The 27,826-nt window shown below is 40.2% G+C and overlaps 2 protein-coding genes across 9 annotated transcripts in view; one reads left to right on the plus strand and one right to left on the minus strand.

The window, feature by feature from the left end:
* rasgrp4 (RAS guanyl releasing protein 4) lies at nt 1-21,311 on the plus strand. Of its 6 annotated transcripts, none has more exons than XM_039783616.1 (18): nt 1-507; nt 8,406-8,563; nt 9,767-9,878; nt 10,095-10,157; nt 10,262-10,393; nt 10,577-10,718; nt 12,796-12,969; nt 13,860-13,976; nt 15,653-15,928; nt 16,045-16,125; nt 16,214-16,336; nt 16,424-16,528; nt 16,658-16,767; nt 16,928-17,075; nt 17,164-17,200; nt 18,388-18,519; nt 18,623-18,837; nt 19,990-21,311. In XM_039783616.1, exons 1-18 carry the CDS (start codon nt 491-493, stop codon nt 20,098-20,100), a joined length of 2,253 nt encoding a protein of 750 aa, XP_039639550.1. In that variant the 5' UTR covers nt 1-490; the 3' UTR covers nt 20,101-21,311. The 6 variants fall into 6 exon arrangements, with proteins under 6 accessions (XP_039639550.1, XP_039639561.1, XP_039639572.1 ...); XM_039783627.1 differs by having other exon boundaries at nt 2-507; nt 18,623-18,825; XM_039783657.1 differs by lacking the exon at nt 1-507 and adding an exon at nt 9,341-9,416 and having other exon boundaries at nt 8,447-8,563.
* LOC120547856 (heterogeneous nuclear ribonucleoprotein U-like protein 1) overlaps nt 21,158-27,826 on the minus strand; it is a 14,530-nt gene continuing 7,861 nt past the window's right edge. Inside the window, exons 9-16 of one of the 3 annotated variants that reach the window (XM_039783605.1) lie at nt 27,620-27,826; nt 27,179-27,301; nt 26,964-27,092; nt 24,513-24,681; nt 23,462-23,725; nt 23,121-23,269; nt 22,801-23,025; nt 21,158-22,062 (exon numbers count right to left, since the gene is read on the minus strand). The exon at nt 27,620-27,826 is cut by the window's right edge and continues 57 nt beyond it. In XM_039783605.1, coding sequence (XP_039639539.1) covers nt 21,946-22,062; nt 22,801-23,025; nt 23,121-23,269; nt 23,462-23,725; nt 24,513-24,681; nt 26,964-27,092; nt 27,179-27,301; nt 27,620-27,826 — 1,383 coding nt within the window. In that variant the 3' untranslated portion in view covers nt 21,158-21,945. Of the gene's footprint in view, nt 22,063-22,800; nt 23,026-23,120; nt 23,273-23,461; nt 23,726-24,512; nt 24,682-26,963; nt 27,093-27,178; nt 27,302-27,619 lie in introns of all 3 variants that reach the window. The other 2 variants (XM_039783596.1, XM_039783585.1) reach the window with 2 other exon arrangements.

Here is a 27,826-nt window from a genome sequence, read left to right on the forward strand (position 1 = left end):
TGTCAGAGCCAGTTCCTCCATTTAAGATGCTGACTTGTTTATGTTGAAGGGACAAGTGAATGACTTTTGTTGGCTCTTGCACTCTGTTTTGTAGCTCGTTTGAGGCTTTTTCTCTTAGCATGTCTGCTTTGTTGCAGACGAAGAGAGCACAAAGTTTGTTTTGTCGCTGATTTGTGGTTGATCGATATCTTCAGATAGCAGAGCGAGGGAGAGAGAGGAAGGTTGACTGACACACAGAGTGGTTTGATAAGCAGGGTTTAGGTGTGGAGTTTAGTCTAGTCGATGACTGGTAGGTGAGCAGCCCTCAGCCCCAGCAGCTCTTTCGTCCTGTGCCCGCTCTTGCTGTCCTGGGCACATAAACACACAGAGGACACAGAGGAGAAAGAGGAGGAGGAGGAGCAGGGTCAACCATGGAGCTGTAGGGACACGCTCAGATGCCTGTGCGGATCACCAGTGGAGGAGGAGTGCCGCTGAGGAGAAGAGCTGTGCAATGAACAAGACCAAGAGGTAATTAAAAAAGAAAAGAAGAGAGTGAACCAAATGTGAGAGTCTGGTGCACTCAGACCCACTTTCAACTCTGTTTCTTAGCAAGTGTAGTCTGAGTATGTGTCAGCAGCAAGTGTTTTGTGTGCAGCAGAGATGTGTGAACCTTGAGGTTATGAGATGCAGTGTGGTTTGTGCAAAGGCTCTTGACAATTCAAAGAGAAATGAGGGCATTTAGTTTTATTTTTTTCGTTTGGTGTGTGTGTGTGTGTGTGTGTGTGTGTGTTTTCTGTAACTTATTTGAAACTACACTGTGCAGTGGAGAAAGAGAAGCTTTGTGTTGAAAGAAAGCTCGCATGACACACATATCACACATACACTCTTACACATGGTCACAGCTAATGTGTTTGACCTGCATATCAGAGAAGAATTTCAACATCTCAAATGATTTGTGTATACTGCACACAAGTGAGCTCTGACAATCAACAGTTGTGCGTGCCTGTTAAGTGCTGCCTGCTTACCTTTCCATGTAAATGTGTTCTGCTTTTTTTTTTGGTTCAGTTAGTGATGTTTTTTGCATTCAATCTTAGATACTGATAAGAAACTACACGTTTAGTAGCCTGTGTTTTCAGTGGTACTTTTTCTACTGTCGTAGTTGTGACCACACAGCTCTTATCAGATTGCCTGGAATGAAAGGGTTGGGTGTCGATTGTTAAGGTAGTCAGATGTGTGTTACGTGTAATTTAGCTACCTGAATTTTAAGGTGGACTGATAGAGTGGCCACATTATTGTGCTTCCCCCATTTCTCAATACAGTGTTCACTTTTTCAAAACTCTTCACACAGTCGGCACAACAGACATCAATGTGGACTAAACTGTGGATCACAAAATGCGTTCAATGATCGCATCTTTCAAAATCCATTATCTTACTCAAACTCAATCAAACCTATGTGTATTAATACTCCATTTTGCATAGTTTTACATACTATTATAAAAACAGTTACATTTACATTTAAACCCAAAAGGACAGTATGCTATATTCTGCTACATCTATACGTCAAAAGAAAAAAAAAGTAAAAACTCCTTATGTAAACCACTAATTGGGACCTACAACACTGAGCACTTATTTTCATTTCTTGGTGACCTCTTAAGACTTGAGTTAAGGAAAGGCAGCAAGTGGGACAGAATCCAGAATATTTTTGTTATATTTTGTGGATGATGTGGCGTTTTACCATCCTCTCCCCGGAACAGAGTGGCTTACAGCTCATCATCCTTCCGCCTTATTCTCCATTCCTCAACCCCATAGAGGAATTATTTTCCTCATGTTGGTGGAAGGTTTATGAACACCAGCCACATAATCAGATGTCCCCATTGGAAGCAATGCATGCTGGATGTCTGGGCATATATCTGTAGAAGATTGCCAGTGATGGATCACACATGATAAAAAAAAGTGTATTGCAAGAGAGGACATAAGGTGTGATGTGGATGAGAGCGTGTGGCCAAATGCAAAAGACAGGCATTTCAAGATCTGTAGCTGTCATATACAAGTATGTAGGCTATAGTGAATAGGTATAGTTTTGTATTGCTTTGCTGGAATTACTTTTTAGTTTCATTTTGTGCACATGCAAAAATGGCATGGAATGTTGCGGCATTTCTGATTCCTTTCTGTGGCATGTGAGGTAGTTTTAACAGTCAGTCTTCCTTTAGTTGTAATGGAATCTTGTGTTATGTTATATAAATAATAAAAGATACTTCAAAGACAATAGTGATACATATTGTAGTGATACATATTGTATTGTTACCTGTTAGTTTAGGTCATGGTGTGATGAGTGACAATGTGTTCCTGTTGGGAGTTGGGTTTGGTGTTTTGGTTGCATCAGTTCATTTTGGATGTTAGGTGAACTGTTGTGCTGAGCTGCATGTCGGTAAGGAGAACTGTCTGAACAGTTTGTAAAAAGTAAACTCAGTAAAGAGAAGTGTGTTAGATTGTGGTTAGAATTACTGTACACACAAGGCCAAGATATTCAATTGTTTTTATTAAAAACTGTAAAGAAAAAGAGAATACAAGAAAAATAAAAAATACATTTTGTATAATGACACTTGTAAATATTTGTAAAAGGAAAAAAAATTATTAATTTATATATATAAAGATGAAGATGGCAAGCTAAATAATATGAATAGAATCAAATGATTATAAAAAGATGTAGCTCATGTAATTGTGTGTGTGTGTGAGAGAGAGAGAGAGTTTGTAAATGTAAATGAGAGAGAAAGTATGAATTGGTCCTGAAGGTGTGTAGTTGCACAGGTGTGATTTCATTGGCTAACAAATTCATGGCTGCAGTCGCACACAGTATATACTTTATGAATATTAACTATAATTTTTCTGATGCTTAGTACAATGGTTGGTACAGTGGCCTTATTGTTGCACCAAATGGATGAACGGCTCAGTGCAGAAGATGCAGAGGGAACAAGAACGCAGATTGTGAGAGGAGAGAGAGAGAGAGAGAGAGAGAGAGAGAGAAAAAAAGAGCAGCTCACAAACAAGGCCTTCAAAGGGCCCTGGCTTCAATTAATCAATTAAGGAAAGAAAGAGAGGAATTTGCATATCCCCCCGCCAGTGTGAGAGCCAGAGAGGGAGAAAGAGGAGGGGGGGGTAAATGGATCTGTAGCCAGGAGTCTTGACACGGATGGGAAAGGGAGTGAGAGAGGGATTTCCAAAGGAAAAAAAGGGGAAACTGTTTCCTGAAAGGATTGAATAGAGCAAGGATGAAGGAAGAGGAAAAAGTGGGCAAAGGAGTCGTCAGTGAGGAAAAGGAGGTGGAAGGTCTTCCTAAAAACCAAATCAGTGATATGATGGACTCAGACCACGGAGACTACTTAGGGTGTTTTCCTCATTGTCACACAAGGATTTTCTTTTTCACCACAAAGCAGTCATGTGTTTCCATGGATGCACTGTTAAATATAGAGGGGCAATTATTATGTCTCTTAGGAAAAGGCGAATGCAAATACCTAAACAGGAGTTACTGTTTAGGCATTTGCATTCACCTTTTCATCTGTGTTGAGATTTGCATTGGAGTCCACCACACACTGACTCTATTTACCAACAGTTTTCTGTCGGCTAGGCTCATTACACAGAAAAGATACCACTGGCTGCTGTGCTGTGCGTTACCTGCTCAGCACTCTGGGGGAAAATCCCTGACAGACGTCATGACATCAATAACATTTCCCCATCAGCACTTGTCTTTGTAGTAGCGAGCGTGCGTGCTCAAATCTGCGACTGCTTTGACAGACAGGGCTGGATTCACTCTGAGTCAAAGAGAGAGATGACAAGTTGTAAAGGGCACTGAGATAAGAAAGCCATCGATTGGAAGACAACTGCAGTTGACTTCCAATCGTATCTGATAATGAATGAGTCATTTAAAGTTGTTTATTTAATGTATATTTTTTTCATTAGTTTGCAAATACTAAATATAAATATAAGACACACATGGGTATATTGTAGACATATATACGTACATTTATGTTTACATTATATACAGTGAATACATTTGACAGTTGGAAAAATAAAGAAATTAAAATGTGAAAATTCTTCGATCAAAAATGCAGAGCATACACTTTTTTTTTATCATTGTAAAACACTAAATACTTTGGGGTCACACAAACCAACACCTGGAGCTCTGGGTAATATGATAAGCATTGTCACAATTTGTTGATATCTTTAATCAATGTATCCTTAGTCGAAGACCTACAGTCATATATTGAATAGAAATGTCAATTTGAGGCAGCTCAGTGTGGCCCAGTGGCCTAATGTACAAGGCATCGGCTTTTTTCGAGCTGAGTATGATGAATGATGTAAAGATAAATATTGAATCAAAATTAGAAATCGCTAAGAATCAGCTAAATGTTGGGGCACTTTTGTCAGATGAAAACCTCTTTAGGGAGCTTAGGAAAACAACACGCTTTACTGTAAGCATCTTATTAAGCCTTTTTGACATTGTTTACTGGTTGGCTAATTCTCTTAACTAACAGAGGAGTCAAGTGAGGTTGGTAACACTTTGTAATAACTACACACTATGAAGCATTAGTTAAGTGTCAGTTAATGCCTAATTCCTCATTTATAAAACATTGTTCCTACATTATTAAACATTAGTATGTACTTCATAGACACAGTTATACATGTTTTATTGTTGATTAATAACCTCATCTATAATTAATGTACTTTCATACTTTATGAATGATGGATTCACCATTTTTAAATTAAGTATTACATCAATTACAAATGAGTTATTCACGAGTTGGATCATTTGCAAAGTGCTTTTCAACCTCATTTCTAAATGCTTTGTGAGTCAGAGATAGTTTTCACTTTAAATGAGTTCACACAAAATACTTGATGAATCACTAGTAAATGCTTTCTAACTACCTGAATTAATCATGAACAACAGTATTTATAAGTGTTTATACAACATATATTAACACACTTACTGACCTTTAGTGCATGTCGAAATCATATGTGTAAATACATGCATAAATGTACATCTGAATATCATTTACTTCAACTTTCTTAATGAGCTTGTGAACCATTGACAACTCCTAAATAACTGGGTTGTAATTTATGTTGAACCTTATTTAGAAATGATGAATCCACCATCATTTATAAAGTATGACAATACAATCATTAAACACATTATAGATGAGCCATTTAATAAAGAATAAAACAATTATAACTGTGTTTATGAATACCACACTAATGTGTAATAATGTAGGAGCAATGCTTTATAAATGATGAATTAAGTGGCCGGGTTAGATCAGTGGGTAGAGCAGGTGCACGTATACTTGGAGGTTTATGCCTCGACTATTTACTGATACTTAACTAATGCTTCATAGTGTGTAGTTATTATAAAGTGTTACCGTGAAGTTAATATTATTTACATAGCCCCAAAAAGCACAAATTAAACATTCCCCATAGAGGGCTTTACAATCGGGGCAGAAAATGACAACCCAAGGGTCCAAGGATAAAGAGATGCTTTCAATCTTTCAAAGCCAGGACATCACAAAACATTTACAATGTTGTAGAAGTATAACAGGGGGTTGAGGTGTAGATCAAATGAACCCAGGCTCCTCCATTTGTTGTGAGGCTTACCTATCCGTTCCGTAAAATAGCTCACAGTGGTACGTGCAGTGCTGTTAAGTGTTAGTGTTTTGAATAGCCAGCAGGTGAAGTGAGGCGAAGAAGAGGAAGAGGAAAGAGGAGAGGTGGGGTTTTGTTGCCCAAACCAGCCGCCTGTAGCTGGACCAGCAGGATTCAGAGACCCCATCAGGGTTTCTGAATCCAGGCATGGCTAAGGTGGGGGATGTGTGGTGTGATAACTGCCACATACTGGGTGAAACAGCACGTACAGGCAGGAGAGCAGCTTGTGGTATAAATAGATCGGTCAATGTCAACCCGTACGCCTGTATGAAATTGTGCATCCATGAGTGTCCATACATGTGTTGTACATAAAGCAAACAATTAAGTGTGACTAAGGTGAGTGTGGATGCATGTGTATGTTAAGTTATGTATTATATGTGTGAGTTGGCTGGGGAAATGAGCCAAACACAAACACAGGTTAAGGTAAGGGGATGCAAGTCTGGTCATTCAGGGAACTTGTCAGTAGTTCTCTGAACTCTGAGTGTTTCCTGGTAATGTCATGACATTAGCTGCAGTATATAGACCGACAGTTTCACTGCGTTACATGATACACACTATTTCTTCAAATACATGAGAAAAAAAAAAAAAGCTCAACATTGAACATTTTACCACAGTTTTTAAAGGAGGCACACACAATGATCAGGCTTTATTTGAACATTGGTTTCATTCCAAATGTGCAGAAGGGTCGTGGAACAAACGTTTTTCGCTCAATTCTCAAACCTCAAACCTCAAACCTCAAAACTCAAACAAAGATACCAGTTTGAATGTGAAAAATATGAAACGGGTCAGTTACTGATTGTTGTGAAATACAGTCAGACATTGCTAAACTGAGCCCCTGATCTGAAGAGGAAGCATTAATCGCATCATGAAACAAACACGTCTCATTTTTTTAAGGGCATTTGAAAAGCCATCAAACAGTAACTCCATGTTAACACTCCAGAAAAGAAGTGCTGCTCCCTGATCGACATTGGTTGAAAGTTTCTTTCAATCCAGTAGGATATAGCCGAAGGTGTGGCCTGTCATTGAAAGCCAAAGGAAAACACCATTTGCATCAACGTTGTCCTACATATCAGTGGATCCCATTGTTTGGACTTGATGGTGAAAGAAATGTCCGCTTACAACCCCTTCTCACAGGTTGTATATACTGTGTGTCGTGAGCTGGGAGGAGCCATCTTTCCTTCTTTCTCAGAGAGGTGGTTTTATAAACCTATAAACTATTCTGTATTTCACAAGAAGAAAAAGCCAGGAAAATAAATAATTTAGTGTGGCAGAATTGTTTCATTTCTCAGTTACACAGGGTGACAACACTGAATGTATACAGCATTCGTACATTTGTAGATAGATAGATAGATAGATAGATAGATAGATAGATAGATAGATAGATAGATAGATAGATAGATAGATAGATAGATAGATAGATAGATAGATAGATAGATAGATAGATAGATGGTCTTTATTGTCCACTGTGGAAATTTGTTTTGTCTGGACAGGGCCTTACAAATGTACATACATACACACACAGTAAACTGATGTAGATTTTATTGTCACCGGTTAAAGGAATACGCCACCGTTTGTTGAAATAGGGCTTATCACGGTCTACCCTGGCTGTAGATAGGTGGGCCAACGCATTTTTCTGTCTCAGTGCAAGTAATTAGGTTGTTTTATTTGTCTTTTGTTGGCTCAGTTTTACTCACAACATGCTAACCGGCAACATAGGATTCCATTCACTATGCTAAGCTAACTAGCGGCGGCGCTGCCGGTGTTGCACCGGACCAAAACAATGCATGCACAAAAAATGCGTTGGCCCACCTATCTACAGCTAGGGGAGACGTGATAAGCCCTATTTCAACAATCCCTTTAAGGTTGTTAACAGCAACCGTCATACATTTGCTTTGTGCAGCAGACGTTTATCTCCCTAATCCTCAATACAGTACATAACATTTCAGGTACTTTCAGCTACCGCAAACGTTGCTGCTCTTTTGTGAATACATACTGGTGCTGAAAATAACATGTTATTCTGAGAAAAGGGTGAAGAATTACAAAGGTTTGCAAACCAGTATTGGTGATGATGTGTAGTGCCAACCTCAAGTGCCAACCTCAAATTTGACACAGTATTGTACTTTTATATATAGCTTCATTAACACAGCTGTGTTGATAGGTTTTAAAAACTCATGCAAGGGGTTACAGTAGTCATTGTAATTATATATACAGTACACCCTATTAACTAACGTAAAGGTATGGGCTCTATGTTCCAAAGAGGACGGGTGGTAGCATTTGTGACCAAACAAATGTACATCAAAACCCTTCAATGAAAAAGCTTTTAAAAAAAAAAAGCACAGGACAAGTAAAAACAACAGTACACCTGTCTGTAGCAGGACCAATTCTACCTTCTCCTGAAACCTGTGACACTTAAAAACCGGATCAAAAATGTCAGTACGAGTCCAAGTCTGTGAGCCATTTGACAAATAATGATCATTTGACAAACACAGAACGCTATGCAGTTGTTTGCAGTTGTTCTGCCAGTGCGTGAGGGTTCAGGCAGCTGCAGCGCTGCAGAACAGCTTATCAGATGTGGGGAGATGCATTTCCTCAGATGCTGACCTGCACTACCTCACCACACTCTGCTCTACTTTTTTCTAGGCTACTTATACCCCCTGTCTGTGTTTGACTCTCTCTCTCTCTCTCTCTCTCTCTCTCTCTCTCTCTCTCTCTCTCTCTCTCTCTCTCTCTCTCAGAAAGCCCAATGGAGAGAGCAGGAAGCTGGTCCAGCGCAGGAGGAATACATGTCCCAGTCCTCAGGACATCGCCCGGGCCCTGCAGAGCCCCAGCTCTGCTCCCAGTGCCAGCGCTGCCAGCCTGGATGAGCTCATACAGCGCTGCCTAAACAGCTTCGGTCAGTCTCTGTCCCCACGTGTTTGCGTGTGTTCCCAAAGTTTGTCATGTGTCTTTACTCTTTATCACAACCAGGTTATATAAATGCAGGATGAGGGAGAGTGAGGGGGGGAATCCAGGGTGAGAGAGACTGACAGGGAGGGAGGGAGGGAGGGAGACAAAGGGCAGTCTCATACAATCAAGCTTTGTTCTGTTGGGCTGCAGAGGCCAACTAGCTATTCCCATGCAATGTTAAACTATACAAATCTCTCTCCTCTCTGCCTCTCTTTCATTGATCTCACTCTCATCATTGGGTAGTTTATCTAAATCACACAACAACAACAAAAACGTCTGGATACTCCTTGTGGAAACTAGCACCCTAGCACACAGATAGTTTATGTTTATTTTTGCAGAGGCTATGATATATGTACTGGTGAGAGTCTTGCTGCTACAGAAATGGAGGTGAATGGAACATGCGTATCCAAAAATAATGGCCTGGTTAATCTGGACAATCTATGGAACATTTTTAATCAAAGGTAAAAATAAAAAAATAAAAATAAAAGTATAATAATAAAAACTGTCAACAAGTAGTGATACCCACACCCACATGCCAGTCCATCTCATCTCCCTTTTGCCAACAACCTTAAACAACCCAGTGAGAGACATTATTTACCCCTGGATTGCACTCTTTATGTCCCATTATGATATAATGTATGATGAAAAAGGTACGTTGTATATCAAGTAAATTAGACACATTTGTCTAGACCTTTTTTTCTTTATTTGCTTATTTCTACTTTAGGTCACAGTTGGATGTATCTCATACAGTAGGCGAAAGGCAGGAAAACACCCGGGGCAGGTTGTCATTTCATCGCAAGGTTAACACAGACAGACACTCACACCTACAGGAAATTTAAAAAAAGATCTCCAATCCACTTGAGCTGCATGTCTCTGGGGTGTGACTGAAAAAGAAACAAAGCACCTGGAGAAAACCAATATGAAAATCTAAGAACCCACTAAAATAGAACTGACTGACTGACTGACTGACTGAAATAAACTGAACTGAAATGAACTGAACTGAAATGAACTGAACTGAAATGAACTGAAATGAATTGGACTGAGCTGCTTGACCACTGAGCCACCGTGCGGCCCACAGCTTTTGTTGTTGTTGTTGTTGTTTGCTTGTAACCACACTAATCCTGTGCTGCTGGGTTTTTTTTGGTTGCAGATTCAGAGGGGAAGCTTTCCAGCCCCAGAGGGTCCCAGCTGGTCCACATGACCCTGATGATGCACAGTTGGGTCGTGCCATCTCAGATGTTCGCCCAGAAACTTCTCACCCTATATCCTCCACTGTCACTCAGTGCAGCACTCTGGTCCCACCGGTGCACTGCTCCCAATCACATGTCCACGTTCATTAATCAGATCAGGAAACAGGCATAGCTTTGTTTCGCACTCCTTGTCGGCAAAGCAGATTTGAATTATCTATATCCCTGCTGAGTTTTGGTGTAATGTTGTGCCCTGTCTGCTACAGTGTGTTCCTTGACTCGTTCTCTCACTTATAAGGATTGCCCCTTGGACAAGAGGGGACTGAAGCGGGCACAGATCTGCCACCTTATCAGGTGAGTGAGTGAGCGTGTTGTATGACAGACTGTGACAGAACTGGTTTTCCTGCTCTATTTGCGGGATGTAATCATATTTTCTTGTTGTCCTGCTTCGTGGAAAGGCAGTGGATCAGCCAGTTCCCGGCGGTGTTCGAGGCAGACCCCCTTCTGGAGCAGACCATGGGGGACCTGTGGGCCCTGGTGCGGTCAGGCGGAGAGAAGACGCACTCGCAGCTCCTTGACACCTCCTGCTTGTGAGCCATGTTTTGAGTTGATTCAATGCCCTGGGGGGGGGGGAATTGTGGTTTGCGTATTTGGCCACAACTCAAGCAAGTTTTTTCTATAAATAGAAAATAGGGGTTTCTCTCAACAACAATAAAAAAGGAGAGAAAAAAAACCATCTATTTTTGTCCTGTTGCTTGGCTTTCTTTTCCCAGAGGCCCTCATGGGAACATATTCCAGGCACCCTCGCCCTCTGTGAAGAAGAGGAAGGTGTCTCTGATCTTCGACCACATGGAGCCAGATGAGATGGCCGAGCACCTCAGCTACCTGGAGTTCAAGAACTTCTGTAACGTTTCAGTAAGTTCAGCGAGAGCAACTTCTCACTAATTGCTGCTCTTACTTTGCTTAATGAGGCCCAGTCATGTTGCCATGACTTGCAGATATGATGCTGCTCCCCAAAACACAATAGGTGAAAGTGCATACCTTGAAAATTAAATTACACGTTTACCTGACCAAAATGACCAAATACCACTTCAAATGTCATAAAATATATAATATATAATCTCTCCATGTTCAAATCACAAGTCAAAACTCACCTTTTGTGTATTTTAGTGTATGAATTTCCGTAGTATGTGTATCCTTTTAAAAACTCTGTACAGCGGCTTTGAGTGTTGCCAAAAGGTGCTGTATAAATAAAATGCATTATAATTATTTATCTATTATTATTATTATTATAATTGATCCCCTGCTGGGGAGAGTTTAATGAAAACACCTTCCATGGACAAAGTCTTTTTTAAATATATTTGGTATCAGTAATAAAACATTTGGAAGAACAACTTTTGAGTTGCCAGATTGTGAAAAATCCCCCAAAAATTACTTTTTTTACTTGTCATACACCATTAATACATTAAAACGTAGCTATTCTTGTCTACTTTCAGCTAATGTGCTCAGGTAAGCTATATGATTTATAGTTTTTTAATGATTTGCCTCAGGTGATACGGGCGTTAGCTGATTACAGAGATCAAAGGGATCTCTGCTGTGTTTACAAACATGGTCACTGATTAGTAAGCCTGACGCAGCATTTTTGCCAGACCGTCAAATTGCAACTACAGACAGTTATATGAACATTAACATCACACACACACACACACACACACACACACACACATATATATGGATAAAATCACAAATAACACTATAGTGCTATTTGCTCTGGAGCAGTCGGTCATGATGTGTAACGGTCATATATATATATATATATATATATATATATATATATATATATATATATATATATATATATATATATATATATATATATATATATATATTTCAGGCAATATATTCACCTCTCAGCTCTTTAGAGTCATGCTTGTTTGTTCTCTGCAATGGTTATGGCTGATAATGACTAGTATTAGTATTTATACTTTCAGCCTTTTTAGTTAATTTATTTGAACTTCCCCTTTTGACAGTATTACAGTTTAGCATCCAGCTTTTCTAACAATGTATTTCAGCTCTTAGCTTATTAAGGTAATGCAGTTCAGCTGCAGTTTTTCAGAAGTGCAGTGCAATGCATTTGAGACTTTTCAAACAATTTGTTTCATATTTCTGCATTTTCATGAGTGTTTCTCACAGCCTTTGTAAGTCCTCCATACTTATTCATAATTTCAGTCAGAAAATAAATTCAGACCTCACAATGTTCTACATCGTTTGGCATCGTTGAACTTTTGAAGCCAACAATTCAGTTTAGCGTCAGCTTTTCAAAAAACCTTTAAATAGTCCACATCTTTTATTCATTAGTGGTGTTATTCAACTTTTTAATGAAATTCATGTTAATTAAAACCATTCATACTTTTCCAACTATCCTCAATACTTCACCTTCACCTTCTTTTTAAGCTGTTAATCCAGTTTAGCTTTAGCAATTTAGCTATTCAGCATTCACACGCATTTTCTGCAGGAAATTCTTTTTCTAGTTTTTACATGAGATCTAGACACAAATGTATAGCTGTAATTTACAGGTTGGATGGAGGGGTTACAAGCCCCCCAATAACCGAAACTGACCCCAAAAGCCTATTATAATTTCCTTCACATAAGTAAAGACATTTGCACCATAAATTGATGCTGAAAAGGCACAAATTGTTGCCGAAAAATTCACCAGAATGCAGAAAATGAAGTGCTCGACATTCAAAATTTCAATTTTGCTCACAACTGGAGATCTCATAGAAAATAGTACCTTTTGTTATGAATGAAGATGCTCCTTCCAGATGTTGGACAATTGTTTTCAGTAGAAAAGCCGTTATGAGCACAAAATATGATCTGCTCTTGCGATCATTTGGTGACAGATTTCTACCCTGCTTAAACACCTGAGTGAAATCAGTGATAAACTTAGTGCAGAAGGTGTTTCCTGCCTGACCACTGCTATCTGATCGGCCAGTTCCTGGACTACCGCAGCTATGTGGTGCGAGGCTCGGTGAGGGACAACCCTGCTCTGGAGCGGTCGGTCATGATGTGTAACGGAGTCTCCCAGTGGGTCCAGCTGATGATCCTCAGCAGACACACGGCCCAGCAGAGAGCCCAGGTCTTCACTAAGTTCATTCATGTGGCTCAGGTAATACTGGCTGAGGGATCGAACATCACAACAAAAACTCAGAGGGAGTGTTGTTTGTACGGAAGAGGATTAGGGCCACATATGAAAAATGTATTTGAGTTCTGAGTTTAAAGTCAGAATTCTGAGATTAAAGTCTTTTTTTTTAAGTCTATTTTTTTTTATTTAAGAGACAGAATTCTGACTTTATTCTCAGAATTCTGAGATTAAAAATAATTTAAAAAAAGAGACAGAATTCTGACTTTATTTCTCAGAATACTGACATTTCTTAAGTCTAATTTTTTTTATTTAAAAAAAGAGACAGAATTCTGACTTTATTCTCAGAATTCTGAGATAAAAGTCAGAATTCTGATTTATTTCTCAGAATACTGACATTTCTTAAGTCTAATTTTTTTTATTTAAAAAAAGAGACAGAATTCTGACTTTATTCTCATAATTCTGAGATTAAAAATAAAAAAGTCAGAATTCTGAGATTAAAGTCAGAATTCTGATTTATTTCTCAGAATACTGACTTTTTTTTAAGTCTAATTGTTTTTATTTTAAAAAAGAGACAGAATTCTGACTTTATTCTCAGAATTCTGAAAATTAAAAAAAAAATTCTGATTTATTTCTCAGAATACTGACATTGCTTAATATATATTAATATTTCTTACTTAATTTTTTTTATTTAAAAAAAGAGACAGAATTCTGACTTTATTCTCAGAATTCTGAGTTTAAAGTCAGAATTCTGACTTTATCCTCAGAATTCTGAGATTTAAAAAAATAACATAAAAAGTCAGAATTCTGAGAGAAAAAAAATCCTCTTCCGTATGTTTGGCTGCCAAGAACTCTTTGGGTTTTGGGGTTTTGGGGTCAAAGACTTGATGCTGTCCTCTCTGCTCTTTCCTTCACAGAAACTTCGAGCTCTGCAAAACTTTAACACTCTAATGGCAGTGACTGGAGGCCTCTGTCACAGCTCAATCTCCCGCCTCAAAGACACCTCCAACCTGCTGACTCCTGACATCACTAAGGTATTTCAAAGATTACACATGCCCATGAGTCTGTTGATGACTACATTACCACTGAGTGATAAAGAGGAAACTTTTCTTTCGTGAATCATCATTCTTCTTGAACTTTTTTTTTAGCTTCAGGATTTTCATGTCATGGTGATTTTCTTTCCCCTTTTCACCTGCCACTACTTTTACGTGCTGACGAAATTTTATATTGAAGTTTCTTTTATATTTCATCATCACTTAACCCTCCTATTGTCCTCGGGTCAATTTGACCCGTTTTCAAAGTTTCTACAAATCCGAAATATGGGTTTCTTTCAAGCTAATTTCCATCCGACGCTCTCTGCAAGTAAAATGAAGGATCAGATCACTACTTTCATAGAATTTGGGGTATTTTATTACATTTTGTAGCATTTGAAAAACCAATGAAATGGTTTCTAAACAGTATCCTGACAAAACCTTGACAGTCTGTGATTATCCACTCAATCGTAACTATTTCTTAAAATAAATCATAATTTCAGCTTTGTTTTTTTTTACTCAAAATGAGGTATAATTTCACATAAATTAGGTTTATTGACCAAGTGTAAAACTAGTGGTAATAAGATGATGTTAGTGGTGAGTCCGGTGATAGTGGGGGAAAAAAACGCAGCAAAAAGCAACAGAAACCTACAAAAAAAAATGTAAAACCCCTGAAAAAAAGCATCTAAAAAGGGTTAACCCGGGAGAACAAGTTGCCTGATCGACACAAGAACACAAAGGTTTAATATGTATTTAATGTTTCCTTTTCTTTCTTTTTTTTATTTTAAACTATGTTCATTACAAATTAAAAGGACAAATGTCCAAACAATACACAATGAAAAAAAAGCAGTAGTGCTACTGGACTGGTCCATCTAGTGAAGAGAAATGTGACATTAATAGCAAGACAAAAATACTTGTACAGTAGCCCGTAGTAATGGTGACAGCAATAAGTAGAATGCATTAGTCAACCCAATGGCCATTAGTTTCAGGTCAGACATGTGGCAGTTGTCCATCATATTATCTGTCTATTCATGTCCAGATTATAGTCCACTCCAAAAAGTTCCAGTGGCCTCTTCCACTTCCACAGAAAAATATGAGTCCTTTTCTTGATGTAGGGTCCAAGTTTTAACAGAGTCACAACTTCTGAGATGAGAGCTATTGTGTGCGTGTGTTTGTGTGTGTGTGTGTGTGTGTGTGTGTGTGTGTGTGTGTGTGTGTGTGTGTGTGTGTGTGTGTGTGTGTGTGTGTGCGCGCGTGTGTGTGTGTGTGCGCGTGTGTGTGGGTGGGTGTGTGTAGGTATGTGGGTGTAGGTGTGGGTGTGTGTGTGGTTGTGCTGGGGTTTATGTGTGTGTGTGTGTGTGTGTGTGTGTGTGTGTGTGTGTGTGTGTGTGTGTGTGTGTGTGTGTGTGTGTGTGTGTGTGGGTGTGGGTGTGGGTGTGTGTGTGTGGGTGTGGGTGACGGAAAGGTGTGGTAGACGTTGGGTGACTATACTGATGTGTCACAACAGACTTGTGTTTTTTAATGTTATCTGTTGACTGTTGGAACAGACGATACACGAAAATGTTCTATGTGAACAGACAATAAAGTTTGATCTTATCTAATCTTATTTAATGTTTTTTTTTTTTTTTAAGGCTATACTGAAGTCTAAACCCACCGACTTGATCTTTCTCCTCTCTCAGGCCCTGAGTGAGATGACCGAGCTGCTCTCCTCGCGTAGCAACTACATCAACTACCGGCGGGTTTACAACGAGTGCAGCGGCTTCAAGGTGCCCATCCTGGGCGTCCACCTGAAGGATCTGATCTCCCTGAACGAGGCCCTGCCCAACTACATCGACGAGGACAAGATCAACCTGAGCAAGCTGCAGCACCTGTACAGCAACATCAACGACCTGGTGGCCATTCACACCTGCACGCCGCCCTTCGAGGCCAACAAAGACCTTCTGCATCTGCTCACGGTACCAGACACGAACCCAAGATTCCAAAAAGAAATGATTCTGATATAAAAAAATTTAAAAAAAAAAAAGTCCCCAAAAAAAAAAAATCTTAAAATCATGTTCTTTCAATGCTTCAGCTCTCTCTGGATTTATACTACACTGAGGATGAGATCTATGAACTTTCATACACCAAGGAACCCAAGAACACAAAGATCCAGGTCAGTAGAGCTGCATCCTCCACTTTTTGAAGTTGAGCTCTATCTTAACACCATCAGACTCACACTGGTTTCAACCTCTTTTCACAAGAGGAGGGACATGTGTGTGCTCTCTGTGGGTGTAACATCTTCAAAACAAAAGCACAGGCTCGGTGCCGAATACATCAAAATCAGCCACATCAAAGCGCTGTACGTTAGGGAAGCGTGTTATGTGGTGGGTGTATTTTTTTTTTTTTGTATTCTTCTTGTTTCTAACATGTACAGTCCTTTATGTCTCATCGCCGCATCTGTCGCTCCACAGCCTGTCGCTCCGGTTAAACCGCCCGTACTGGCAGAGTGGGGGTCAGGGGTCACCCCCAGGCTCGACCCTAACACCATATCTAAGCACGTCAAGCAGATGGTGGATGTGAGTATGTGACACTGCAACAGCCTTCTGTCTTTCACTTCCTTATTACATGGCAGGCTAAAGCAGAACTAACCAACTGCTCCTTGACAAGTGCAACTGAACGTCTGATTGTTCTGTTGCCCCCTGCAGTCCATCATGAAAAATTACGACCAGAGCCAGGATGGTTACATTTCACTGGAGGACTTTGAGAAAATAGCAGCCAACTTCCCCTTCTCCTTCTGCACTCACGAAACTGACAGGTGAGGAAGCTGCAACACGCACGGGAAAGGCCTCTTACCGTGACGTGGCCGCAGAAACTGAGAAAACACGAAACGACACGGGGTAAATGGTTTATGAAAAAAAAAAACTCAACTCACTTACTCACTTTTGTTGTTGCACTTTGGGAAATTTTGTGCCCAGGGAGGGACAAATCAGCCGTGAAGAAATCACCACTTACTTCATGAGGGGAATGTCTGTATGTGCCAAGCTGGGCTACAACTTCAAGGCACATAACTTCCATGAAACCACATATAAACGGCCGACTTTTTGTGAGACTTGCAGAGGCTTTGTGAGTATCCGTTGTATCTATTCTTTTTATGTATATAAATATCCAATCAAACAGCAATATCACATGTGTCATGTTTGTCCTCTTGTAGCTGTGGGGAGTCATCAAACAGGGCTACCACTGTAAAGGTAAGATCACGATCCATGCCTTTTTATGCTTCATTAAAGAGTGATCACCTTCGGTGGCCGGGTTAGCTCAGTTGGTAGAGCAGGCGCATGTGAAGAGAGGTTTGCTCTTGGATGCAACGGCCGCGGGTTCGACTCTGCTCTGCAACCCTTTGCTGCATGTCATTCCCTTTCATGTCTTCATCTGTCCTGTGGAAATAAATGCCCCCCAAAAAATCTTTAAAAATAAAAGAGTAATCACCTTTATCCAGGGGCCATTTGGGGTTCAGACCTTTAGGGGGGCTCAGCCTCTAATGAGAATGTGACATGGATACAGTGCCCCCATTTATTATTATAACAGAGGATGAATGCTGAATATTGAACGTATGAAACAAAAAGTCCCTTTATGGACTACCAGAATCACATAAAATGATAATGAGGTGTATACAATAAATACATAAATAAATACAACTTTCCTTTCCTGGGTTACAGGTGCATAGCGTTGGACACAGCAACACAGGATATTAAACCTGTTTGAGCCTCCCTAAAAAGGGTCTAAAATCGCCACTGCCTTCGTCAGAGCCCCATATAATAAGTTAAAGTGCTCATATTATGCTCATTTTCAGGTTCCTAATTGCATTTAGAGGTTATATTAGAATAGGTTTACGTGGTTTAAGTTTCAAAAAACACCATATTTTTGTTGTACTGCACATTGCTGCAGCTCCTCTTTTCACCCTGTGTGTTGAGCGCTCTGTTTTAGCTACATAGTGAGGCATCACACTTCTGTTCCATCTTTGTTGGGAGTCGCACATGCGCAGCAGCTAGGTAAGGACTACTAGCCAGTCAGAAGCAGAGTATGAGGGAGTGCCACGCTAGCAGCTAGGTAAGGTATGGTAAGTCCCTTTGGGGTGGACTTTGGGCTTTTTCACTTTGTAAACCTATAACGTGCACAAAAAAGATAAATAACACAATAAAGGAAAGGGGAAAAGCCAAAAAAGCATAATATGAGCACTTTAAGGGTCAGCTCCCTCGTATTTTGGTCCAGTTTTTGAGATCTCTTTCTCTGAGAGTTTTGCTGCCACCCTGCCATGTGAAATACATTTACGTTGTGGTCCTCAAAGCTTTGAATCGACAGACCTTCTGTAGTTTGACTGAACTGATCCTTTAGGTAGCGGTGCTTCTCTTAACATTTTTTTTTTTCTGTCTCTCAGACTGTGGAATAAACTGTCACAGACACTGTAGAGATCTGGTGGGAATAGAGTGCTTGAAGAAACACAAAAACACAACTGGGTCCTGCCCGTGCACCCCGGCCCCCGACTCAAGAACCAAGGGCAATAACTGGAGTACGACCTTTCTCTATCATATGCCGAACACAACGCCAGAACATTCCCTTCCTGTTAAATGACCTCATACCCAATACACTAATGGCTCACTGTTCCCTGTCAGGTTCAGAGGAGGAGGCCTTCGTTTTCCCCCAAAGTAACGAGACAGAAAACAACCAAGGCACCTCTCCTTGGAAAAATAACACCGGTGATTCGACGCTGTCGGACCGCTCCACTCAGACAGACCCGGGGGTGTGGACGCCTGAGAAAAAGGACAAGAGTGGAAACCACCGCAACTCTCTTGTACATACATCCCCAGAGAGGAAGGTGAGACAGCACGTGAGTGCAGGACAGAGTTTCTCAATCTTTTCTGTTTTTTTTGTATCTTAGTTTTTAGAGTGACTCCATGTGGGGTCATTCCAAAGGTAGAGAAGCTCCACAGTAAGAGTTCCAGCTGTGATTCCCTTTCAGGTCCTCCTACAGGAGCTAATACATGATGAGTCAAACACCAATACTGGCTGCCTGGAGTTTAAACGTACTACTTTAAATTACTCACCTTACTGTAATCTCCCTTGTAAAATCTGTTTAAATTCCACTGGTGTACTTACATTTACAAAGTAGCAGACATTTTTTTTTACAATCATTTCAAGCCACTATGTGTAGAATCATTGCATGATTATAGCATATTTCAAAGGATTTTCATAGCAGAAGTTGTGACAAAGTTTAAAATAGCTTCTGTTAAAGGTGCTGTAGGTAGGATTGTGAAGATCCAGGACTTAGACAAAAAAATGTGAACATCGACAACTTCTCAGCCCCTCCCCTTTTCCGCTAAAGCCCAAACGCGCTTTTTCTGGCCCCCCCCGCCCCCCCCCCCCAAGAGAATGAGTCGTCTGGGGAGTAGATTGTACCTTTTAGAACCTCCCACCAACCTATAGAAAGTGCATTTTCTGAAAACATGTTTTTGGAACATCGTAGGAGGTGGTGCTAGATTTCTTTTTTTAATGACCTGCTTCATGTAGTTCTACTGGAACATAGGGTCAGTTTCAGCAAATATGACAGAAAGTTAGTTTTATAAGTCTTACCTAGTGCACCTTTAACTCACCCCGACGCCAAACATTTTTTTTATTTACTGAAATTTGAAGTACAAAGGTGGTAAATAGAATTTCATTTTTTGCTGATCAAAGAATTCAAGAATTAAATATGACAAATTCAAAAGAAAAGTTTCTCTTTAGAAACACCTTTTGTCTCAGGATAACCCACAGACAACGCTGTCAACAGCTGTTAAAAGGACTATTTTCTCTGCAGATAAAACTTAGCAGAACTCTTCAGTGTGAAGTCAAACATTTCATTTTTTTGCGTGAGATTTTTCACGAACCAACTTTTTATATAAGCTTCATCACTAGAAAATGAAAATGTTTTTTTTTTTCCCACAATAAATTATTGTTTCTGAGTTTGAGAACAATTTTCTTAATTTGTCTTTCCTATTAACAGATCAACACACTGCCACAGAGGACCCGAGGGTGCTCCATGCCCGGCTCCTTCTTGCAGGAGAAAATGGAGGAGCTGCATCTCTACAAAGACAAGAGCAGAGAGCCAGACTGAGCGCTCCATTTTCTAACATTTCTCCCCTTATGGACAAAAACATTCCGGCACCACCACGTTTCTTACAAAGCTGTGTCCGACTGGTGTCGAACTGATGAGATTTACTTGCCATTCATATAAGAATGCCAGCAACTATGGACTCCCTCATGTTTCAAGTGTGGTCATGCCATGTTTTTATTATTTTATTTGTCATTCTTGTTAGTTTGGCTAATTGTATAGGCTTCAAACATTGATTGTACTACTGTAATTTATAAACACCTCATTTTGTTTTTTAGAACAGGTGCCTTGGTTTTCTGGTGCTAAGTTTCAACCTCAATCCATAAGATCATTTATGTGACAACAGACATAAGGGTTTCCTGGTCCTATTTACACATAACAAATGCAGGGTAGGAAATTAACACTAACATTTTCAATTTTAACTTTGGCAGCTATGTGACAACTCTGCTCATGAATTTGGAAAGTAAGCTGGCAAACCATTTTCATAATTGCCATTTACTTTGGGTTGGGTGATATGAAGACACGAGGCAATTTGTCAACCAGTAGAAATTGCTATACCGTATAAAAGGTTCCTTTAATATCTCTGGTTATATTAGGCCAGACAACCTAGCTTATGTTACAAACAGGTACATTACTGAAGTCCTTTTTTAATAGCAATATTGGATTTTTATCACCACAACAAAATGGATTATTACATACAGTATATTGTGACTAACTTTGTCCAAATCGCCCAACCCTAGTTTGGTTGGCAATTGTGAAAGGAGCTTGTGAAGTCTACTCCATGAACCACCGCGACTAGCAGCGGAAAACGTTTATTTCCTGCCCTGACAACATTTTGGACTTTCACGTATCTCCAACAGTTCATTCAAGGTTCAGCGGGACTGCACTGGAACTTAACGCATGCTACAGAATTGGCATAGTTTTTTTTTTAGCTAAATGCTTCTTTGTTTTGTCCTTTGTCCACAATGTCAATCTTGTTGAAAATAAGAAAGATACACCAACAATGATAAATCATGCAGTATGTGTTGTGTTTGGCAGAAAAAAAGATTAACATCTCAAGGCGTATACAATTGCATTTATTGTATAAAGACAAGAAGACAGCTCGGATAACTGGTCATCAGATTTTCATTTTCTGGTAGAAAAAAAATGAGTTTGACAACTAGATTTAACTACTGGACTCAATGAACAGCAATCACAAAGGGATAAAAAAAAAACTGCACATACAACTACCCAAGAGTGGCAAAATATTCTTCTCAATCAAAGACTGGATTAACGCTTAAATACTACAGTATCAACACCTATAAAAAAAGGTTTCATAATGTTTGAAATTCTATTGGTGTGGCTCACTCGGACACTGAAAAGTAAAGAGCAAGACAGAGGAAAGGGTTGTGAAGGTAAAAGCATGCATTTTGTTCTTCGTTAAGCTTCTCAAAACAAGCAAAATTATTCAGGCCTTGCTGTATTTTCCTGCCCCGTCATGTTTTCACACTATGCATCCTAGGAATATACAATTAACTCTTCAATCTGTAGGAAATGTGGACTTTGCAGTTCAACAGACGTCCACATTAAATGCATAATAGATAACATTCATTAAATGTTTTGATACCTATCATCTACCACCTCACAGTCACTGCTTAGAGTAAGACTTCATTCAGTAAAAAAAAATGAAAGGACAAACTGTGTACAATTTCTGTGCACATTGATTGGTAAGGAATGAAGGCTACCGTGTTAAGCCAGACAGAGAAAGTTATGGTTGGGGACTTAATGTGAGACTGTACAAAACCAATTTGCTGCAGAGGTCAGAGTGTTTAGGACACAGGTGGATGCAGGTACAAATGCAAAGCGAAGCTACTGGGAACCAGAAGATGAGCCTAGGCTGCCCTGTCCAGGGTAGCTGCCGTACTGGCTGTAATACTGGTTCCACTGGTTCTGGTTCTGGTAGTACTGCTGCCACTGCTGAGCATACTGGAGGGAGAAACAGAAAGCAAGTGCAACAATGAGAACATGTTTACATTTTACAAACGGACCCCGCTTTTCTATTTTTGGATCACTTTCAGAAGGAATACTCCACCCCAAGTCTATCTTGTGAGTGTCAAAACATTAAAAACACCTGCTGGATTTTAAGCTGGCTTTAAAGTGCTCATATTATGCTCATTTTCCAGGTTCATAATTGTATTTAGAGGTTGTACCAGAATAGGTTTATGTGGTTTAACTTTCAGAAAACACCATATTTTTTGTTGGAGATGGTAAGTCCCTTTGGGGTGGACTTTGGGCTTTTTCACTTTGTATATATATAACCCGATAAAGAAAGGGGGAAAGCCAAAAAGCATAAGATGAGCACTTTAAATAGTTTGTGGTTTAGTCCTTTGTGCAGTGGCTAACTCAGATTTACAGGATAGAAAATTGGAAGGGGAAGTGTTTTTTTCTTTTTTTAAAAGGTGTTTTGAGTGACTTTTTTCTGCCATGAAAACTTTACCTTTGTAAAACTGAGTTACCACGGAGATCTACTGTAACTACAATCAAGCTAACCACAGCCACTATCGCTGTCTGGCCTTTCACCCAAAATGAATTTGGCTGTGTCACTGGCAAGCCCACTGGGGTTCTAGTAACCTAGCCTAGCACAGATCTACATCCACTGACAGGTCTCCCACTCTCCCACCCCCTCACCCCCGACCCCCCAGTATTTTGTTAGTCATTGACTACCTGCTGATATTGCTGGTTGTAGCTCTGTTGCTGCTGCTGCTGTGGCTGTTGTGCCGGCTGTTGCGGCTGCTGCTGTGGCTGTTGCTGATGGTGGTTGTACGTCTGTGCAGTGGTAGGTGTCTGGCTGTAGCTCTGGCTGTATCCCGGGTACTGACTGTAGTTGCCGTAGTAATTCTGGTTGTAGCTGCCCTGGTTGTAGCCTTGATTGTAGCTCTGGCTGTAGCCCTGGAGGTGAAGCAAGAAGTGCAGGAGAATTCAATCATTTACAATTCAATGTGTGTTTTTCTTAAACTGTATACATGATAGCTCGTGTTAATTACCTGGCTGTATGCTCCCTTGGTGTAAGGGGCCGGGCGATTGTAGCTTCCTCCAGACGGCTGGCTGCGGCTATATCCAGCGCGTGCATCAGAGCCTCCGTCGCGGTAGCTGCTGCCCCAGCGGTTTTGGCTATAGCCGCCACGACTGTAGCCTGCTAAATAAACAAAAATGATGTAACAACAGCAATATACATAACTTGACTGTGAACGACATACTAGCCCTAGTTTTGCCTCTCATATATATATATTACGTTCAAATTACAGAACTAAGCGAGCGATCATACTACAGCTTTTCATGATCAAGATAAATATAACGTGTGAGGTATACCGACTGCTCCGCTCACCTCCTCTGTACCCACTGCTTCCATCCGCACTGCGGTTCTGGTAACCACCACGGGATCCATCACGGCTGTCGTACCGCTGGAAGCTACCGCCGCCACGCCCACGGAACCCGCCCTGCCTGTTGTCAAAGCGTTTATCAGGGGGCGGGCCAGCCTTGCGGCCCTCCTCATTGTACTGCTTCAGCAGATTTTCTGCCTCCTCGCGCTGCAGCTCAATGAACGTCACGGCCTCCAGGAAGTCGCAAGCCTCTGGGACAGTAAAGTTGGCTTTGGAGAGTGACAGAGATGACCACAGGAGGAGAGAGAGAGCCCATCCAGCAAGAGACGGATGGAGAGGCAGAGAGAGAGAGAGAGAGAGAGAGAGAAAGAGAGGGGTAGGGGGTTGTAGTGAGGACCAGAGCAGCCACACCACCGGAAGACAAAATGAAAAATAATTACAACCATACAGTGGCAGGTAAAATCATAGAGAATCTAAGAGCAGATAGATGAAAGCAGATGACAGGGTAAAGGGAACAAACATCAGCTCCAGGGGAACATGGAGGAAACATTTGTTTAAGCTGACAAAGGAGAGGTAGGAGTTCAGTAGAGGTGGGGAGGGGGACAAAAAGGACAACTAGAAGGTTGGTGAGAAGAGGAAACAGCACTGCAAACCAAGGACAGCTGATGTAATGCTGTTACAAATTAACTTCCAACAACTTCAGCATGTGACTGCTTGTAAGTTTGCTATTTGGAAACATACTTTAAGGGAAGCAAATTGTGCAATACTAGCACTATTATATTACATGACCTCAACCAGGACCATGTCTCAGTTTGCAGTGCATTAGAAGTAAGCTGTATGGCAGGTGGCAGATAGAGGGCAAAAATAAGGAAGAATCAAATTCATGTTGGCTGTTTAAAAAAAAAAGTCCAGGTCTGATATCTGGCCAAAGGCTATGATGGGGGAAAGGGGGGGGGAGGGAAGGGGCATCTTCCAAGTTTGATTTTTAGAGACAACACATAGAAAAGTAAAAAGTAGATCTGGTGTTTTATTTGTTTTGTTCCACAGCATTCCTACCTTTCATTTCTAAAACAGCATGATCGGGCACATCCTTCCCCTGCTCATTGGTTTGCTTTAATGTTCGTTCTTTAAAATCCTCGTCCGTGGGACAAATTACAATAGCCTTGCGTTGAAAACCTTCAAAAGGACGCATTTTTCGTCTCCTTGCTGATCCATATACATTTGTCTAGCAATGGTGACAAGAAAGAAGTAGAAGCTTGTTTGTTATTGTTTACTTGTTATGGCTTTCCACTGGAAGGAAGCTGGAACCCTGCAATAATGAAGTGAGAGAGGTTTGGCTTGGATATCAGTCTACGCTTTTACTCAAGTTCTAATGGCCTCTCGTCACTCCACAGACTTACCTCATAGTCTGTGCATTCAGGTGCCCAGTGGCTGCTGATGAATGTTAATTATTGACACAAAAAGGGACCCCACGAATATTCAAACTGACTATACTGTGTATTCGCTCAGCAACTTAACATAGACATACAAGTTTAAGATCAATCAGTATTCAAATTCATATTTATCATGCTTACTCAATTATGTCTTCATGCAGTGACAATGTACTGCTTGTAAATAGGTTCCCAAGTGTTATTACTGGATTCTGACCAATTGGAGGTGTGAGCACCCTCTTAATATACATCTAGTATGTATGCCTTTGCAGAACTGCATTTAAGGATAATAAAATGTGTGATACCCTGCTGTATTACTTTTAAGATATAATCAATATTGTTTCAGTTTATTAATTCAGGTTCAGAACCAGAATACTGGTTCAAATTCTTTGCATAGGATTAAATAAAGAAAATATAGTGTGAAAGCAAAAGCCACCACATGCAAATTTAGGCAGCCATAAACTGTAATTTGCAATAAATACTGAGATAATAGATGATTTCTATTGGTTACATGGTAAAAAATACCAAAAACTAACCCCAGTATTAGTCATTACAAGGGCATTATGACAACTGGGAACATTCTTTTTTTGTGTGTGCATAAAATGCAATCTATGCATTAAAATAATTTGTGATTACATCTTGTTCTATCAATACTGTCATTTGTCAAGCTTAGCCAGACTTTAAAATCACTATCTCTGGTCCGTCATATTGTAAAAGCATTTCATATTCATGTACTGACGCATGTACTGTACATCTAAATGTCTCTCAAAACGTGGTATCAAGATGTTTCTTAACAAATCCTTGTGTGTTTGAAATTTGCATCGGTTGCAATTCAGAACAGGATCTTAAGAACAAACACTTAATTAGGCTAATTTACAGGTTAGATTCAGAAGTCAACACAGCAGATGTTAAGAATAAAGTCAGCGTCATACGTCGTGTCATGTTATTCAAATAGAGGACTAGCTGTCACCAGCAGTTAAACCACTCAACAGCAGCAACGGGTTTTTGAATCAGCCCAATATTCAAAGGAACCACTGCAATCGACAACAATCTCCCTGTCCACTCAACGGTAACCAGTGGTTTCTACACTGACCCACAGAAATTCAACACTACATTACACAACAATATTCATTTTAGCATAGATTATATAGTAATGTCACAACTGACGTTTATATGGCAACATTGTAACAATCTGTAAAGAGGATACCAAATTATTCCTAGAAATAGTACCGCCAGAATCTACTACTTTCTATTAACATCTACAAATCAACCACACACCTCTGATAATTCTTACTTTTTACAGACAATTCTCTTTTTATGAAGTAAAACTTTGTTTTAGCATAACCAAGCTAACACTTATCAACGCGAGAATGCTACATTAAAAACAACTTGCTATTGTGACGGGTCCCCCCCAACACCTACCTTGACTTACCTGATCTTCATACGAACTCTAGTCCGAGTCAAGACAACAACAACAAATATAACCTACCTGCACATACTCACAGTGTCCACAGAAATGCCAGCCCATCAGACCTACCTACCTTTATACACATTTGCTGAACACAAGGATCTAAAAATCTAAAAACCGTTAGTCATTACTTACCTTCAGGGTCAATTTATTAAAAAACACACTCAAAAGTTCCATGTATCTCACTTAAAAATAGCTTTTAAAAAAGCCATCAACTCTGTGTTATTAAAATTAGCAACGGAAGGTGTTTTTCTTACTCACCAGTCAGAGCTTACTTGTTTCTCAACATCTTTACATAGTCATGGTTTACTTGTACATTGTTGGAATTCACAAGACAAACAATACTGTATTATGACAAGAAATAGCAAGTGCAAATATACTGAGGAATGAAAACATGAAATATTCTGTCACTTATGAGAGCCATTAATCATTTCCTTTTACAATACATGAAAAGCAAGTGACAAGAGGGTGATCAATGCTTCTTCTACTCTATAATACACAGAGCCCCCCTGAAAGATAAATAAATAGTCCATTAGAGAGAGTGATCATCAGGGCACATTGACTGACTGTGGCGAGTATCAGAGCAGAGTGTGGGTGGGACGGCAGTACCTGATCTAGGATGTAGTTGCGTCTCTTGCGGGCAGCAATCTCAATCAGCCTGTTCAAACACTGGGTGGCCTGCTGGATCAGAACATCCCAGCGCCCGGAGTAGTTTTTCTGGCGACGCAGACCCATCACCTGCAGAACAAATATTCACATGGTTTTATAGTCCATCGTTGTCTTATTTGACCGTTTGTTGGGGGGGTGGGGGGTCCCAAGCCAACCTTCATCTTGTCCATGATGGCATTTGTGCCCAGGATGTTGTACTTCATCTCAGGGTTAGTCGCTGCATGCTTCATGGCCCAAGTGGTCTTTCCACAGGCAGGCAGGCCAACCATCATCAAGATCTGAATCAAGTGAACAAAGAAAACTGGTTAATTCTACTTCATAGTACCAGTTCCTTTTAAAATAAATAAAAAAAGTCAGTTTAAATGTATTTTCTGTTGATCAATTTGTCCAAGAATTCTAATTAAATCTATATGACCTAAAATATAAATGTGAAAAATTAAAACCCAAACTGAAAAAGTTTAAGTGAGGTTAATATGTTTTATAGGCACTGTACCTCATTCTTGGACTGCATGTGTGCTCTATTCAAGTTAATCACAAACTTAACTTTGTAAGGAAAAGGAGCCACACATTGTTTTATAATTTCAGCTCTGCCCTACCTCGCATTCAGACTTGCTGGCAGGTCCCTTAGTGCCTCTGATCTTGTCCTCCATGCCGAGATCGTGGATGTAGGTGTATCCCTCCGGTTGGGGAAAGTATGGCTGCTTCTGTCCAAAGTTGAACTCAACAGCACAATTCTTCACCAGGACGTGAGGGAACAGGGCACGGCCTGCCAGGGCCTCCTTGGTTGTCTGGAAAGCCACTCC

Source organism: Perca fluviatilis, chromosome 2 (genome assembly GCF_010015445.1).
Source record: "Perca fluviatilis chromosome 2, GENO_Pfluv_1.0, whole genome shotgun sequence".
NCBI lineage: Eukaryota > Metazoa > Chordata > Actinopteri > Perciformes > Percidae > Perca > Perca fluviatilis.

Excerpts from the sequence above, each read along its gene's own strand:
- rasgrp4 (XM_039783616.1), top strand. Across the intron at positions 10,719-12,795 it reads AGAACTTCTGTAACGTTTCA|TTCCTGGACTACCGCAGCTA; the intron begins GTAAGTTCAGCG and ends CTGATCGGCCAG. Across the intron at positions 13,977-15,652 it reads TGACTCCTGACATCACTAAG|GCCCTGAGTGAGATGACCGA; the intron begins GTATTTCAAAGA and ends CTCCTCTCTCAG.